Raw genomic sequence first — 16,192 nt, 5'->3', positions numbered from 1 at the left:
ATTATATAATATTATTATAATATGTAATATTACACATATAATATACAAGAGTTTATGCCTAGTCTTATATTTATACTTTCTAAAATATCATTCTGATACAAATAATTTAAGTGAACTCCGGTGAATCTGGAGATATCCCCCCCACACACACACCAAAAAGATAAATAATGCTCAACTTTGCTAAACCTTTACTTCATAACTGCAGGGCCAAATCATGAATGAGGAAGTATGTAGCCTTGGTGGGGTGGGGGTAGGGAGAGCCACACAGCATCCTGGGAGATGCAGTCATCACAAGTAAATCACAGTAACAGCAATGGAGTCTGATGGCAGAGTCTGGGTATCAGTGCCTGTTTGAGACTGTAGTGTTTGATGTACTCAGTGAAGTAAGCATGTCATGAAACCTAATAGGGAGGGTAGAAAAAGATCCTATGGGAGCCCAGCAGAACTTCATTAGACAACTGGCAAGGAGATGCCAGAGCCTGGATAAAGGAGCCATGCACTTCAGTAGCCTTGCATGTGATGAACAGAGAGAGGGCTTCAGGCCGCACACAAGTGGACAGTGACCGGAATGAAGGGAAATCCATGTACTTTCTCCTGTCTGTTGGTACATACCAAAGAGGCAAGGCATGAGCACTTTAAGAAAAAATGCTTAAAGGTTAAAAAAAAACATTGTTCTGGGGTGCCTGGGTGGCTCAGTGGGTTAAAGCCTCTGCCTTCGGCTCAGGTCATGATCCCAAGGTCCTGGGAGCCAGCCCCGCATCGGGCTCTCTGCTCAGCAGGGAGCCTGCTTCCTCCTCTCTCTCTGCCTACTTGTGATCTCTGTCTGTCAAATAAATAAATAAAATCTTTAAAAAAAAAAAGAAAGAAAACATTGTTCTAAGAACTCAGAGGAAGAACAAGCCTCAGAAATCAATTTACTACAGAAATGAAAATGATCTTAGGAAACTAGCATTCCCATTATCATACAAGAAGACATGTCTTCTATGAAAAAACAGAAAAAAGCCATGAGAAGACATCAGGCTGAGACAGTGTAACAGAGTAAGATCAAAAGACAACAAAGCAACATGATAAAAAAGATGAGGAAGAATTACAAGAAACTGTTACAGTAACAAATCTGTACTGTAATTACTAAAGAACAGAATGTCTAGAAAATCAGTGGTAGAGAGTATAAGTAAAAAATGAAAAGACCAACTATACAGACTGGGAGAACATATTTGCAATACACACATCCAACAGAGGGTTTGTATCTAGAGCATATAAAGTACAATATATATACAGTATATACAATCTAATAACAGAACAACTTACAAATCCACTTTAAGCAAATGAATAAGTGACTTGAGGAGATGCTTTTAAAGGAAGATCTACGAATGTACAATAAGTACATGAAAAGTTGCTCAGGATCATTAGCCATCAGAGAAATGCAATTAAAACACAAGGAGGTAGCATTTTACACCCAGTTGAAGGGCTAAAATTAAAAGGACTGACAACACCAAGTGTTTGCTAGGACACACAGCAGCTAAACTCTCATACGTTGCTAGTGGAATAAAAAAATGATTCGATCGCTTTGGAACTAGTTTGGCAGATACTTACAGGGTTAAAATATACATATATGATCCAGTGATTGCACTGTTGGGTATTTACCCAAGAGAAATGAAAATCGATATCCACAAAAAAACTTATACATGAATATCCACAGCATATATTCTGCGATGGCCAAAAATAATGCAAATTTCCCTCAACAGGTGAGCAGATTAAAAACAAACAACAACAACAAAAAACTTGCAGTTTATTCATATTAACTATTCATCAATTTCTTAAAAAAATTTTTTTTAAGTAAACTCTACCCCAACGTGGGGCTCAAACTTACAACACTGAAATCAGGGTCATATGCTGAGGCTGCTACATGCCCCCATCAATTTCTTTAAAAGAGAATAAACTATTGCTACCTATAACAATATGGATACATGTCACAAACACATAGAGCCAAAGAAGGCTGACACAAAAAAGTATAACTCCATTTATATGAACGGAATAACTCCATTTATATGAACCCATAGAAGAGGTAAAAGTAATCTACAGATAGGGAACTCAGATCAGTGTTTGACTGGACAGATGGCGGAGGCACGGGCAATTTCCAGGGTACCAAACATAGTCTACATCTTCATAGGAGTGCTGATTAATTACATAGGTGTATATATTTGCCAAACCTCATGAACAATACTTAAACTGTGTGTACATTATTATATTTAAGTCATACTTTAATAAATTTGATTTTTTTTAAATGGTACCTCACAACTAGCTACATTCTAGGAAGTTTTGAATTACATAAATTAAAAAATTTAATCTGTGAGTCTCCAGGCAGGAAAATCAGACTACTTTCAAAGAATTTTTTAAAAAATGATATCAGATTTTTCCTCAGAAATACTAAGGGATAATAATGAAAAGGTTTGAGTCAGTTTAGCAGGGGAAAAAAAAGTCCTAAGAATACCTAGCCAAGGACTGCTCATAACTGAATACAATAAAAAGCCAACCTAAGTATGGGAGGGCTCAGAAATATCCACACTTCTAGAAAAAAATTACTGGGGTTCCTTGGTGCCTCAATTGGTTGAGCATCTGACTCTTGATTTTGGATCAGGTCATGGTCTCAGAGTTGTGAGATCAAACCCATGTTGGGTTCGATGCTGGGCGTGGAGGCTGCTTGGGATTCTTTCTGCCCCCTTTCCTTCTGCCCCTTCCGCCACTAAAAATACATATATAAATATATATGTACGTGTGTATGTGTGTACACACACACACACACACACACATATATATGTCATTTCCCAAGTAAGAGTTGATTCAAATTTAAGAGCTCAAAAATAAAGAAAGTCTAAATACTTATTACAAATATGGTTTGAAAATGAATGAAAATATAAAACAGTAATTATAATTCCTAGAAGAGAAGACAGAAGACAAAAAAAGTATAAAGATAATATCTGTGTGTATTAATTAAAACTGGGGAATGTGAGTGAGGGAAGATGAGAGAAGTAAATGCCCATTAAATTTATTATTTAATTTAGAGCAAAGTCAAGAGCTATCGGTTAACTAAACTGTGAAACAGTCATTTATGGAATACTTTGTAGTCATAAAAATAATGAGGAAGCTTTTTGTTATGTTCAGTTATGAAATTTGCTATAAGATAAATTTATTCTAAAGAAGGAAGCAAAATACAAAACAATGTGCATAGCATGTGATGATTTGTGCAACAAAAAGGAAAGACTATACTATATACATAAGAAGTTGGTCACCTTGATTGCCTTGGGGGGCAGTTCCTGGGTAGCTGGAAATAAGGAGTGAAAAGAAGACTTTATTGCAATTTTCTTGGCCTTTGCTCATGTGTAAAGAAGCCACTTATTGGGGTGCCTGGGTGGCTCAGTAGGTTAAGCCTCTGCCTTCAGCTTGGGTCATGATCTCAGGGTCCTGGGATCCAGCTCCACATTGGGCTCTTTGTTCGGCGGGGAGCCTGCTTCTCCTCTCTCTCTTTGCCTACTTGTGATCTCTCTCTGTGTCAAATAAATAAATAAAAATCTTTATTAAAAAAAAAAAGGAGCCATGTATTTGTGACCTATTTTTTTAAAAAATTAAAAAAATATATATTACTTGTCTTGTTTTGTCTTGACTTTGAGAATCAAGTTAACACTCACTGAAGACTCTAGTACATGCATAAATCTAGTTTCCGACAAAGGAGATATCACAAATCAAAAGAGTATACTTATGAAGAGAACTGGGTAATGTACAGAATTGCTGAATTCTGTACTAGATTGTACACCTGAAACTAATGTAACAGTATATATTAACCATACTGGAATTAAAATAAAAAACTTAATTTAAAAAAAGGAGAGGGGCACCTGGGTAGCTCAGTGGATTAAAACCTCTGCCTTTGGCTCAGGTCATGATCCCAGGGTCCTGGGATAGAGCCCCACATCAGGTTCTCTGCTCGGCGGATAGCCTGCTTCCCTTCCTCTCTCTCTCTGCCTGCCTCTGGGCCTACTTATGATTTCCTACTTGTGATCTCTGTCAAATAAATAAATAAAATCTTAAAAAAAAAAAAAAGGAGATATTACAAGTTAGCAAAGATCTAATTAATGATCTTGGAACAACTGGTTTCCTGTGTGTGGGGGGGGGTAGTTTAGTTCTCATTTTGCAACACTGACCAGAATAAACTACTAACAAATTAAAGAGTTAAATTACAAAAATTAAACTAAAACTTAAATAAAAATATCAGAACAAAATGGTGAATCTCAGAGCAGCAAAACTTTCTAAGAGAAACTTGACAGATTTGACTACATAAAAATTAAAATCTCCTATAAATCAAAAACATTATATGAAATTAAAAGGTATACTATAAACTGGGAACAATACTTTCTACAAACATCATAAAAGATTAATATCTTTATTTTATTTTATTCTTTTATATATGAAACTAGCTTATAGATTTACTTAATGTAAGTCTGTGACCAGGGGAGTCCCTGGAAGGAAACGAACCCCAAAGAAACCATTCACGAGTACACTTTTCTACTGCCTTTATGAACAGTGGAGAGACAACTCAGAAGCAGCCAGAGGGAAGAGATGTGGGGAGAAGGTATGCGGGGAAGGGCTCAGAGCTTCTGCACTTTCTCCCAGCATCTTCATGTTTAGCAACCTGGAAGCTCCAAGATCTTTATTTTTTTAAAGAGCCAATCAAATTAAAAGATGAAACAAACTTTTGAAAGCCTCCCTAAGGCCTCAGAATAAAAATGGGCAAAGGAAGTGAAGAGTTAATGACAATGGTTAAGAATACTTGGAGGACAAGTGGGGCCTACTGATCATCGAAATAATCCAATTAAAGAGAGACCTTCTCTTGCCCAACAGACACGGGATGCTCTCAGTAACTGGGACCCTCATAGGAGTGTAAATTGGTACCTTTCTGGAAAATAACTTGAAAAATGTACCAACACCCTTAAACGTGTTCAAAACTCTTTGACTCATTAATTCTCATTTTAAACAAATTATCTTCTCAGGAATTTAATACAATAAAATAGAGGGGAAAAAACCCTGGAAACAATAAAAATATCTAATAATATGGAAACATCACATAAAAGCTGATATGCTCATACAATAAAATTATTACGCAGACAATAAAATCATATTTTTGAAAAATACATAGTATGTGGAAAACATTCAGATATACTAGAATGAAATAAATGGAATATAAAACTGTTCTATGCCAGGATGAACATTTTGAAATGGTAACATGTAGTTGGTAACATGTAGCATACATATAGATTTTAAATACTGGCAGGAAAAAAATTAAAAAATAAAAATAAATACTGGCAGGAAAGGAAGCAAAATGTTAACAACCATTTTCTCAAAAATAATTTTATTATTTTTGCTTTTCTATAAATGCTAAAGTTTCTACAATAAGTACGTGGGAGAAGACACAATATTTTAAATGAAGAAATAACACAGTAAGAATTTACCTGGCATTAACCCGCTCCAGATCTCAACTGAAAGAGTTAATTATTGCCATAAGCAAGACAAAACCTCGATGCATTAGCAGTCGCCTTCCATCTTTCTTACACACCTTTACTTAGGAGCCAAATGGGCCAGTGGTGTGCAGAAGAGATGCCTTAGCAGGATAACTCCAGCAGGCCAGCCAACAGTAGCTCTAGCGCCCCACATACTGAACTACAGACAAGTGAACTGTATTGAACGGCGTTTCCGTGACACACTTGCCTGTCCCAAAGTCTTCAACCAGGACCACCCACTTAAGGCCCACCAACCACCAGGTAAGAGCAACCCCTAAAATAATTTAGGCATTGATAACTCGGGCATGAAGAGCCCCTCATCCCCTGTCCCGATTCCCAAGTGCCCCTCCCCATCCCCTGCCATTTTTCTGGCAAAATGCTTCTAGTATGTTCATTTCAACCCAACTCATAAAGGAGCTCTTTTAAAGTTGAGAAAAACATTGCGTATTAGATCCCTGGGTCCAGTATGCGCACACTACAGAAAGAAGCACAGAACACATGTACAGTACCTTCCTGAAGCTGTGTTGGCTTGGCAGAATTTTCCCCACTCATTAAAACAACAAAAGATGCAGCTGCTCGAACTGTAGCCTGCCATGTTGACATGGCAACGGGTGGCTCCTGGCATGGAAAAAGGGCCCTGTTGTTTATGGGAGATCCTATAGTATAAACACATGGCCTGCAGAAGAAAGACAAAGAAACAAAACGGGGGAATCTTTAAATGAGTTGTCACTTTTCTCACCACCATGGTAGTGAAGGTTAAGTTGAGCTTTCAAAGAGAAAACATTTAAAGCTTTATAGCTGACTGGTTTCAATGCATTTTGAACTGAAACTGCCAAGGGCTGGCTATGTGAACAGTCGAGTAGTAATTTCTCCCAAATGAATTACTTAAATATGTAAAGAGAGGGGTTTTTTTTAAAGGGAAAAATATTTTTTTGGATAAAGTTTTAAATACTAGTCTGCCAATTTAAAATTTATACAAACCTTGTCCTTCCCCTTAGGCCCTTACACCTTCAAAAGAAAAAAAGTTTTAGAGACATTCTTACAAACCTTTTGGAAAACATTCTGGAAAATAAAATATGTTTGGAGATCACCGAGATATTAATGTTTGGAAAAACAAGCTGGTGGTCTCAAGTCCAGTTGCTGGCGGGCAGATATCCCCAATCTTGGAAACAACCATCTCAAATGGAACCCTTGTGGGAATCCTTGTGTGGAGGCCAAGAACAGGGGTTGGCATATAAACAGGACTGTAGGTCACAACAACGGGGCTTGTGATGGAAAGGCCAAGTGTAGAGCCATTACAAAGCGAGTGTAGGAAACCAAATGGTATGACATTAAGTCTCATTCTGCTATAATTAAAAATTACAAACCCACCCATACCAAGAATGATCCTTTCTGTGATTAAGTCAGAAGGCAGCAATGGAAAAAATCCGAGATTGAAAGAATCCATTCTTTTGATATCACAGAGTTGAAGGCACAAGAGTGACCCCCAGGAAAATGTCTTAAGAAAATGTCTCCACCTTTTGCTTTTCAGGAACTATGAGAAATACGATATAGTATTTCTATATATATCTGCCTGACTTACAGAGTAAATCAACAGAGCAGAGCACTAACTCTCTTGGGTAAACTGATTTTCCTTTTTCATTAGCATCATTATGACCCAAATATCCAAATATCCAGAATGCTGGTCCAACTTCATCAGTCAGGGCCCAGTAAAGAAAAGACACACCAGTCTGGATCTTAACAAGTAGAGGTGATTTAACTTAGGAGACAGGTGATCTAAGTGATAGAAGAGGTGAGAAGCCAAACAGGGAAAAGTGAGGCAACCCAGGGATTAGCCACAGTGGTAAGTAGCTGCTGTGAGTCCTCTGGTTGAAGGAGCTGGCAGGGGCTGCAGCAGCAGGGGTCATCTGACAGAAGCCAGAGTCACAGTAGGGATTGTTCAATGGGTGCTGGGATCAGAGAAGACTCAGTCACTTCTGGAGATGCGAAAGGAAACAGGGAGGGAGGAAGAAATACCTCCTGCTCTCAAATTTTCTCCCACTGCCCTACAAGGGCCAAACTTAGTAGGAAGCAGAAGACAGGGGATCCTGGGAAATGAGGTTCCTTGTCATCCAGAGATCACAACAAGAGCAGAAATTGGACCTCAGAGCAAACACGCTGTTGCAGTTTACCTATCCAAGTAGTGTACACGCTATAATAACTCACAGGTCTAAGATGGGGCAAGGAAAGATTCAGGAGACTGTAGTCCTGGCCAACTTATTAAATGACTTGACCTCTCTGAGTCACATGTCAAATGGCAATGGGGGGCAAACAGCAGACCTCTATTCTAGGCATAAACCTATCCCTCTGATCCCAAGATGATAAATCTAAGAACAAAAGCAAATTTTCATAGAAGACTCTGAATCTCCCACCAATGAGTTCTCAATGCCCACCTTGGTCCCCCGGGGCCTTGGTCAATTGACTTAATCTTGGTTAACCGTGCAGCCTCAGGCTGTTGAAGAACCTAATGAGGAAGCCTACTAGGGTTGATTCCTCCCAGATGGGGCTGGGAGTGGTGGATGCACCCAATGGGAAGGGTGCTGTAGCAGCTCAAGTAATTAAGATATGCCTACTTCTGAAAATCCTACCTATTAAGTGTTTTGCTTTTTCCCCAGAAGCCCACCTTAGAGAAGGTCTCACCCAGTGGAAACAGGGTGTATTCCCACTGGCCAAATGGCAGGTTTAACTCCTGCTTCTTCTGACAATGGCAGATGCTAAGACTCGAGGCTTTCTTTCTCACTAAAGCAGAATGGATCCCACAACTTTCGTCAGTTCAAGAGCTCTTCTTTCAATCTAAGTAGCCACTTCTGATCTAAGTAGACTTGTGGAGTTAAACTATTTGTGATACTTACAAGGAAGCTGCAGACCCTTGCCTAGATAGAGATTTCCTAAGACTTTCAGGCAAAAAAAGGGAGCTGACCTCATATCATGGTCTTAAGTCCTAGTGATGCGGAGAACAAAGACAGAAGGAAATGTAGATAAAATTAAGTGCCCTTATAACCTGCAGCCCATTGACAAATACTTGAAACAGGCGGAGTATGACATTCCTCCAGAAACTCCCAATCGTCTTAATGTTAATGCTTTGCTAGAGGGAAAAACAACCTTAGCTTGACACCAGCTAGGCCTCCAGGATCCTGTGAGTCTTCTCTAGCATATGAAAGTCCTTTTGGAAACTTCCCTTTGTCTTTAATAACCCCAACTCCAAGTATATAATCAGCCGGTCCTCACTACTCAAGTGCAGCCCTTTTTGCCCAGGGTTTTGTCTCTGTGCTTTATTTATTTTTTTAAATTAATTTATTTACTGGGGGGGTGGTGATAGAGAGGGAGAGAAACTCAAGCAGACTCCACACTGAGCCCTGACACAGGGCTTGATCCCACAACCCCGAAATCAGACCTGGGCAGAAACCAAGAGTTGGACACTTAACCAACTGTGCCACCCAGATGGCCCCTTTAACTGTACTTTAATGAAACCACCTTTTTGCACAAAAGAGGTCTCCAGAATTCTTCCTTGGCAGTTGGCCCTGAACCCCAACATTTCCAGATTAGGTCAAGTCTGAAAGCAACTGTACTCTCTTGCTGTTGTGCTCAGCACCTGGTTTCTATAGGGTGACTCTGATGTTACAGATATCCCCTTCCCCGCACAGGGAATGAATCCTCCCCAAAAGACTGGCTTGCCAAGAGGTTTGCTCTCCTTCTCCCTATGAAGTTGCATTTGGTCTGTGCCCTTAGGTATATGGTCCCCAAGGCTTCCCCCATCAGCCTCCACACCTGTTCTCTGAAGAAACAATCAGACTTAAGATGAGGTCACATCTGAGAAAGACTGCAGAGGAGGAATCAGATGGACCTAGTTAGTTGCTGAAGAAGAGGGAGAAGGAAAGCCTCTCTCAGGCAGCTGGCTTCTAAGTGGGCCTCCAATGCCCCCTGCCTCCTGGTATTCATATCCTTACAAAGTACCCTCCCACACTGTACTAGGGTTGGTCTATATGACCAATAAGATGTGGCAGAAGAGATGTTATTCCTGAGAACCGAGAATTTAAAAATCTGGTTTTTTAGGGGCTCTTCTATCACTTGCTCTGGGGGGAATCCAGCTGCCATGTCAAGACAGTACTCAAACAGGCTATGGAGGGGCCCAAGCAGCAGAAAGAGAGACCTCTCGCCCACAGGCAGTGAGGACCTGAGGCTGTCAACAACCATGCAAATGCATCTGGAAAAGAATTTTCGATCTGTAGTCAAGCCCTGAGAGGCTTGTGGCCCTGACAGATAGCTGACTGCAACCTTGTAAGAGATCCTGAGCCTTCTAGAACCACCCAGTTAAACTGTTCCTGGATTCTTAACCTTCAGAAACTGCGTGAGATAATAAATGTTCGTTCTTTTAAGCTATTAAGTTTGGGGTGATTTGTATGCAGTAGTAGATAACAGAATTTTCTCAGGTTTCTGGCTCAGGCGATAAGAGGGATTGCAAAGCAATTAAACAGAGAGTCAAGATGACAAGCAAGATCATAGGAAGGGACAAGGGAGAAGAAGAGTCCCTATTTAATTTGCACATACAGGGCTTTCTGTGCACACACTATGGCAGAGGACACTTGTATGGACACAGAGATCATGATTTTTCTAAAGCACAAACAGTACAGCATTCAGCAGTGGGACTGTGTCTGAAATTGGACCGATCACAGAACATTGAGGAATGAGAGGTTTATGAACTATTGATTGATTGCCAGCAGATTTGAGTCTGGGTGCCACCCATAAATCCAGGTGTGTGTGTGGAAGGAATTCCTCCCATTGGCTGGATATTTGAAAAGCATGTTATCACCATCCTTTCCTCTCTAATTCTCAATTTTTCCCCTCTAAGTGGTCTGTCTAGCTCTAGAAATTTCATTCTAGAGTTCTGTCCTGACCCCACCCCCTGGCATCCTCTCAAAGGCTCTTTCTACCAGACTGTCCCTGGGCACCTGAATTCTCCCACCATGGGGATTAGTTACCTGGCCAGGCTCCCAAGAAGCTGTTGCCTACCACCACCACCCCACCACTGTCCTCAGAAGTCTCTTCTGCTACCTCCTCTTTACACTACTGGGGCAACCTTGCTGCTAAAATCCATGTGTTTTCTTTCTTGCTTTCTGCAGACGCACTTTTAGGCAACAGGCTGGAGCAATGGAATGTAGAGCAAGGCAAAAGGGCCCACAGTGACCATCTGACCCATCAGGCCACCCAAAATACACATAGGCCCTAACAAACCAATGGGCTACTTTACAATGAGGCACAGGTACCCCAAAATGGAAAATTCCATACATCCCCATACCTGCTCACCTTCCCCCTTTAAGTACAACCTCCCCTCCCCTCCACCACTACCACCACCTCCTGGCAGACAGGCTCTCCTTTGTGGTCTTGCCTGCCTCACCCCGCAGTATATTCAATAAACCTCTTGCTCCTTTGTTGTGCTTCCAGAGAATTCTGCACTGCCTGTGCTGCCAGCCCCCATCTCACAGGGATGCCCCACATTTGGGGGTCCCCATCCAAATGAGAGAGACACCACACTTCCCTCTGGTCTCCAGAGCTGTAACTCTGAAAGTGTAAAAGCCCCATCTATAAATACAGCCACATCTGATACAAGACTCAATCGCTTTCTTATTGGAATGTTTTCACAAATGGGAAAACCATCACCTAGGCAAAATTTCTTGAAAACACAGATTATCTTTGTGCTCCAGCCTATTCCATTCTTGGGACTTTTCTTCTTTCTCAGATGCAGCCTCCCCCCTTCCTTCCCAATGAGCCCACACCAAGCACCAATGACTTCATAAGCAATAGCCTTTGGAGCTTTTACAACCTGATATCCTTATGCATGTCACACATCCTAGCACAAACATCTAAAACAATGTAAAGTTAAGTGACTATATATATATTTATTTTTATTGTTTTATTTATTTATTTTTTTGTGAGAGAGATAGAAAGAGAGCAGAAGCAGGGGGAACAGACGCAGAGGGAGAAGCAGGCTCCTTCCTGAGCAAGGAGCCCAATATGGGACTCCATCCCAGGCCACAGGGATCATGACCCGAGTCATAGGCAGAGACTCAACTGGACTGAGCTACCCAGGCATCTCAAATGAGTGTATTTTAAAAAGAGATGAAAACTTAACCACTGGGTAAAACTCTAGTGATGTAATTTGGGGCATGTGACAAAAATTGGGACATGGGGGGAGTCATGAAAATCATACTGGCCACATGGTGATTCAAGAATCAAGATGGCTCCCACCACTATAAATGACAACTACAGAGAGTTGATTTCCTCTCCCCATACCGTGTGCCCCAAGAGGGGAGGAAAATCTATGCACATTTATAAATATGCTCTGCAGCTATCTGGATGTGTAATCACTGAAGTAAATGCAGCTGTGTTTATTCAACACACACAGCCTTGCACCTCGGCCATGTTGCTAAAACGCTCACGGGACAGATGTGAAGGCGCCAGCCTCCAATGCGCAGAACTTCATTTCCAGACTCAATAATTCTTTCCAGCAGGAAAACTCTCTCACACCAGGGCTCATCCCACATGCCCTGGAATAGCCACCCAGTGAAAGGCTCCCTGGGGAGTCCAGTTAAATGGCACAGGAGTTGTGGCGGGTGGGGAGAAGGACAATGAAAATCAGAAAGAAGATCGAAAGACAGCATGAGAGCAGACCTATCATGATTTGCTGCCATTATGGAACTTCTAAACTGAGGAAGAACTTGCCAGAATGGCTACTCCCCCAGCTTCATACATGTTTGTGTGTTCGTGCCGTGGTTAAACAAGGATGAGACACACTAACTATGCTGCTATGGCTGAATGTGTCCCCCTTAGATTCCTATGATGAAATCTTAATGCCCATCTGACTGTTGGGATTAGGAGGCACACCCTTTTGGAGGTTCTTAGGTCACATGAGGACAAGGATTTTATAAAGGGGATTGACACCCTTATAAAAGAAGCCCAACAGAGCTCCTTACCCCCTTCCTCCACGCAAGGACGCAGCCAAAAGTCAGCAGTCTGCAACCCAGAAGAGGGCTTTCATGATAGCCTGACCACACTAGCACCCTGATCTTAGACTTCCAGCCTCCAGAACACTAAGAGATAAATTTGTGGTACTTTGTCATCATAACCCAAATAGACTAAAACATACACCTTCCAAGGTTAGGGGTCAGTCAACTCTCACATGCTTGCTCATTTTCTTAAGGAGCCATCCATAAAGGAAAACTTGCAGGGGATTAGTCCAAAATGTATTTATTTGGGCGGTCACCTGGGTGGTTCAATTGGTTAAGTGACTGCCTTGGCTCAGGTCATAATCCTGGAGTTCCGGGACAGAGTACCGAATAGGGCTCCCTGCTCAGTGGGGAGTCTGCTTCTCCCTCTGACCCTCTCCCCTCTAATGCTTTCTCTCTCTCAAATAAATAAATAAAATATTTAAATATATATATATATACACACACACACATACATTATATATATTATTTCTCTTTAGTTGACAACGACACGCATTTGTCTTTTTGTAGTCAGTGTGAAAAGGGAGTTATTCTTAATTTTTAAAATGTTTGAGGGGCACCTGGGTGGCTCAGTGGGTTAAAGTTTCTGCCTTCGGCTCAGGTCATGGTCCCAAGGTCCTGGGATCAAGCCCCATGTATGTCGGCTCTCTGCTCAGCAGGGAGCCTGCTTCCCTCCCTCTCTCTGCCTGATTCTCTGCTTGATTGTGATCTCTGTCAAATAAATAAAATCTGCAAAAAAAAAAAATCTTTGAGGTCCCACCACTTTCCACAAAACCACCCATTTTCAGAGATTTGGTACTACCATTCAGTGACCGGGGACAGGGCTGCCTTAGGAGAAGCGGGCAGCAGGTGATAAGATGAGCCGAGCTGCCATGGTGTGGCTGTTGGGATGTTTTCCCACAATGAAGTATTGATCTGGTCTCCGGAGGACAGGAGGCCACAGATGGGACATTTCCATGAGTCTGATTCTTTTAGAAAACTGGCCAGGGTTACAAAGTCTTCAGGCCTCCTCCAATTCCTTATCATCTCTTCTTCCTGCACCTGTTCTTTAGTAAGACTCCACGTTCTCATTAAACCTGAGTTATAAGCAAGCAACCCTCTTGCTTTCTTGCGCCACAAAAACCAAGAGGCAGGCTACTAAAGCAGGAAATGTCAACTATGACTCACTCTCTCCCCCCAACTTTACACACACACACCTTCCTTAATAAATTCTCCTTCATGGCACAATTACCAAAACTGGGATCCCTCTCAATCATACCGGACATATGGCAAGTGCAAAGGAAAATGCTGCTTTGACTCAGATTTTGTGTACGAAATGCACAAGACTGAATGGAAGTGGCTTTGAGTCAGAAATTCACCACTTTTCAGCACAAGTGTTTTGGGTGCAAAACAGGCAAGCTGTGGGGCGCCTGGATGGCTCAGTCCTTAAGCGGCTGCCTTCGGCACAAGTCATGATCCCAGGGTCCTGGGACAAAGGCCTACATCAGGCTCTCTGCTCAGCAGGAAGCCTGCTTCTCCCTCTCTGGCTCCCACTACTTGTGGGGGGGGGGGTGGGGAGGTGGGGTGTGTGTGTGTGTGTGTGCCTGCCAAATAAATAAATAAATAAATCTTTAAAACACACACACACACACACACACACACACAGGCAAGCTGTTTATAAAGGCAAAGACAGTATTTCTCATTTGGAAGTCTCATCTGGAGATCCTAAGATGAAACCTCTTTTTAACACATGAGAAAATTAAGCTCCAGAGATATAAAGGGCCTTATCTGAAGTCACACAGCTAATGGGCAGCACAGCTCAGATAAGTATTCTGGTCACCTGGCGCTCACTTTCTAGGTTCTTTCCAACATTGTGATTTGTTATTTTCTGTTAATGTTTAGTTATTCAGGGTTTTTCTGTTTGGTTGGTTAGTCATTTGGGTTACTTGTGTAAATTAAGACTGTCCATCATTATTACCTTTTCTACTAGGACTCACCTGGGATTCTGGTAAATAGAGGCAGATCTATAATCAAGGGGAGAAACAGGTTAAAATAGAATTCTTCCAAACAGCTTCAAGTTTGGAATTATCAATTCCTCCTGTAATCTTACAATGATATTACAGCATTAATGTGTATTTCCACTTCAGTTCTCAGGAATTTTGTGTTGGTTTCTTGAAGCAGGAAAGGAAAAAAAAGGATTAACTGTAGAAATGTTCCTTTTAGACCTGGACTCTCCTACCAAAGAGAATCTCTTTGCTTATTCTTTTCAAACTTTCCTTTATAGTAAGATATTAAACAATGAAACTAATTTCATGGGGGAAGAAAAAAGACATGTTTTAACATATGGTTTTGATGTCAAACTAAAAATACTCCAAAAGTCTACATCTTCCTTGGTCCAACAGCTAAGTAAGAAACATGATAGAGAAAAATGATTTTCTTTAGTATTTTGCCAACTTCATCCTGGCCTTGTCCAAAACAATATCATACTGATTTAAGGAATTTAAAATTTTTAATATTACCTTAAATTATAATGTATTTTCCTAGTCAGTTTCCTTATCTTTAATGATGATCCAAGTAAGTGGAGTTTCAAAAATAAGTTTCCTATATATAACTGAATTTCCACTCCATTCAGCTCATGTTCAGTGATGTCATTAGCTTAAACCCAGGTTCCCTAGACCACTGGGCTGGTTCCACAACTATTAACGATCCTAAGGGAAAAGGGAACGGGAGAATGCTTTTGGTTTTAAATAACATATTATTCAGTGGAATAGAAAAAAGTACATAAATTTTGAATTAAAGACTTTCATTTCTAAAAGCTTTTTCTTTTTTTTTTTTTTTTTAATATATTTATTTATTTGACAGAGAGAGATCACAAGTAAGCAGAGAGGAAGGCAGAGAGAGAGAGGAGGAAGCAGGCTCCCTGCTGAGTAGAGAGCCCGATGCGGGACTCGATCCCAGGACCCCGGGATCATGACCTGAGCCGAAGGCAGCGGCTTATCCCACTGAGCCACCCAGGTGCCCCTCTAAAAGCTTTTTCTTAAGCATACTGAAGATCTAGAACCAAAATATTAAGTCCTCTCCCTTCCTAGCTTTGCAACAACCCCTTAACACATTCTTGACTCTGCCCATGTTCTCAAATAGTTCTCAAAATATTTTTAGAGGGCAGAGAAAAGAATCACACTACACGAAGTAAACAGGCTTTCCAAGAAGCCTGTTGTATCAGACTATCATATAGGTGTCTGTTTTTGTGGTCCTTTTTTTTCTAAGAATTTTTTTTAAGATTTTATTTATTTATTTGACGGAGAGAGATCACAAGTAGGCAGACAGGCAGGCAGAGAGAGAGAGGAGGAAGCAGGCTCCCTGCTGAGCAGAGAGCCCGATGTGGGGCTCGATCCCAGGACCCTGGGATCATGACCTGAGCCGAAGGCAGAGGCTTTAACCCACTGAGCCACCCAGGCACCCCTTTCTAATACTTTTTTAAGATTTTTATTTATTTATTTGTTTGACACGGAGAGAGATATCACAAGTAGGCCGAGAGGCAGAGGGGTGGAGAGCAGACTCCCTGCTGAGCAGGGAGCCCAATGTGGTCTCAATCCCAAGGATCCAAGATCATGACCTGAG

At 41.2% G+C, this 16,192-nt stretch overlaps 1 protein-coding gene across 12 annotated transcripts in view; it reads right to left on the bottom strand.

The window, feature by feature from the left end:
- Positions 1 to 16,192, bottom strand: part of AOPEP (aminopeptidase O (putative)) — a 339,093-nt gene that overhangs the window by 285,083 nt on the left and 37,818 nt on the right. For 10 of the 12 annotated variants that reach the window (XR_006608428.1, XM_004777387.3, XM_004777386.3 and 7 more), the window contains exon 3: positions 6,059 to 6,225. The exons of 1 other annotated variant lie outside the window; for it this stretch is intronic. Coding sequence is in view for 10 of the 11 variants with exons in the window: in XM_004777387.3 (XP_004777444.1) it covers positions 6,059 to 6,225 (167 nt within the window). In the remaining variant the exon portion in view is untranslated. Of the gene's footprint in view, positions 1 to 3,290; positions 3,454 to 6,058; positions 6,226 to 16,192 lie in introns of those variants that run through there. One more of the 12 variants, XM_013048339.2, reaches the window with a different exon arrangement.

This window comes from Mustela putorius, unplaced genomic scaffold (assembly GCF_011764305.1).
Source record: "Mustela putorius furo isolate JIRA1106 unplaced genomic scaffold, ASM1176430v1.1 tig00000876_pilon_pilon_pilon, whole genome shotgun sequence".
Lineage (NCBI taxonomy): Eukaryota > Metazoa > Chordata > Mammalia > Carnivora > Mustelidae > Mustela > Mustela putorius.
The sequence above is the reverse complement of the archived record's forward strand: the minus strand, read 5'-3'. Positions and strand labels throughout refer to the sequence as shown.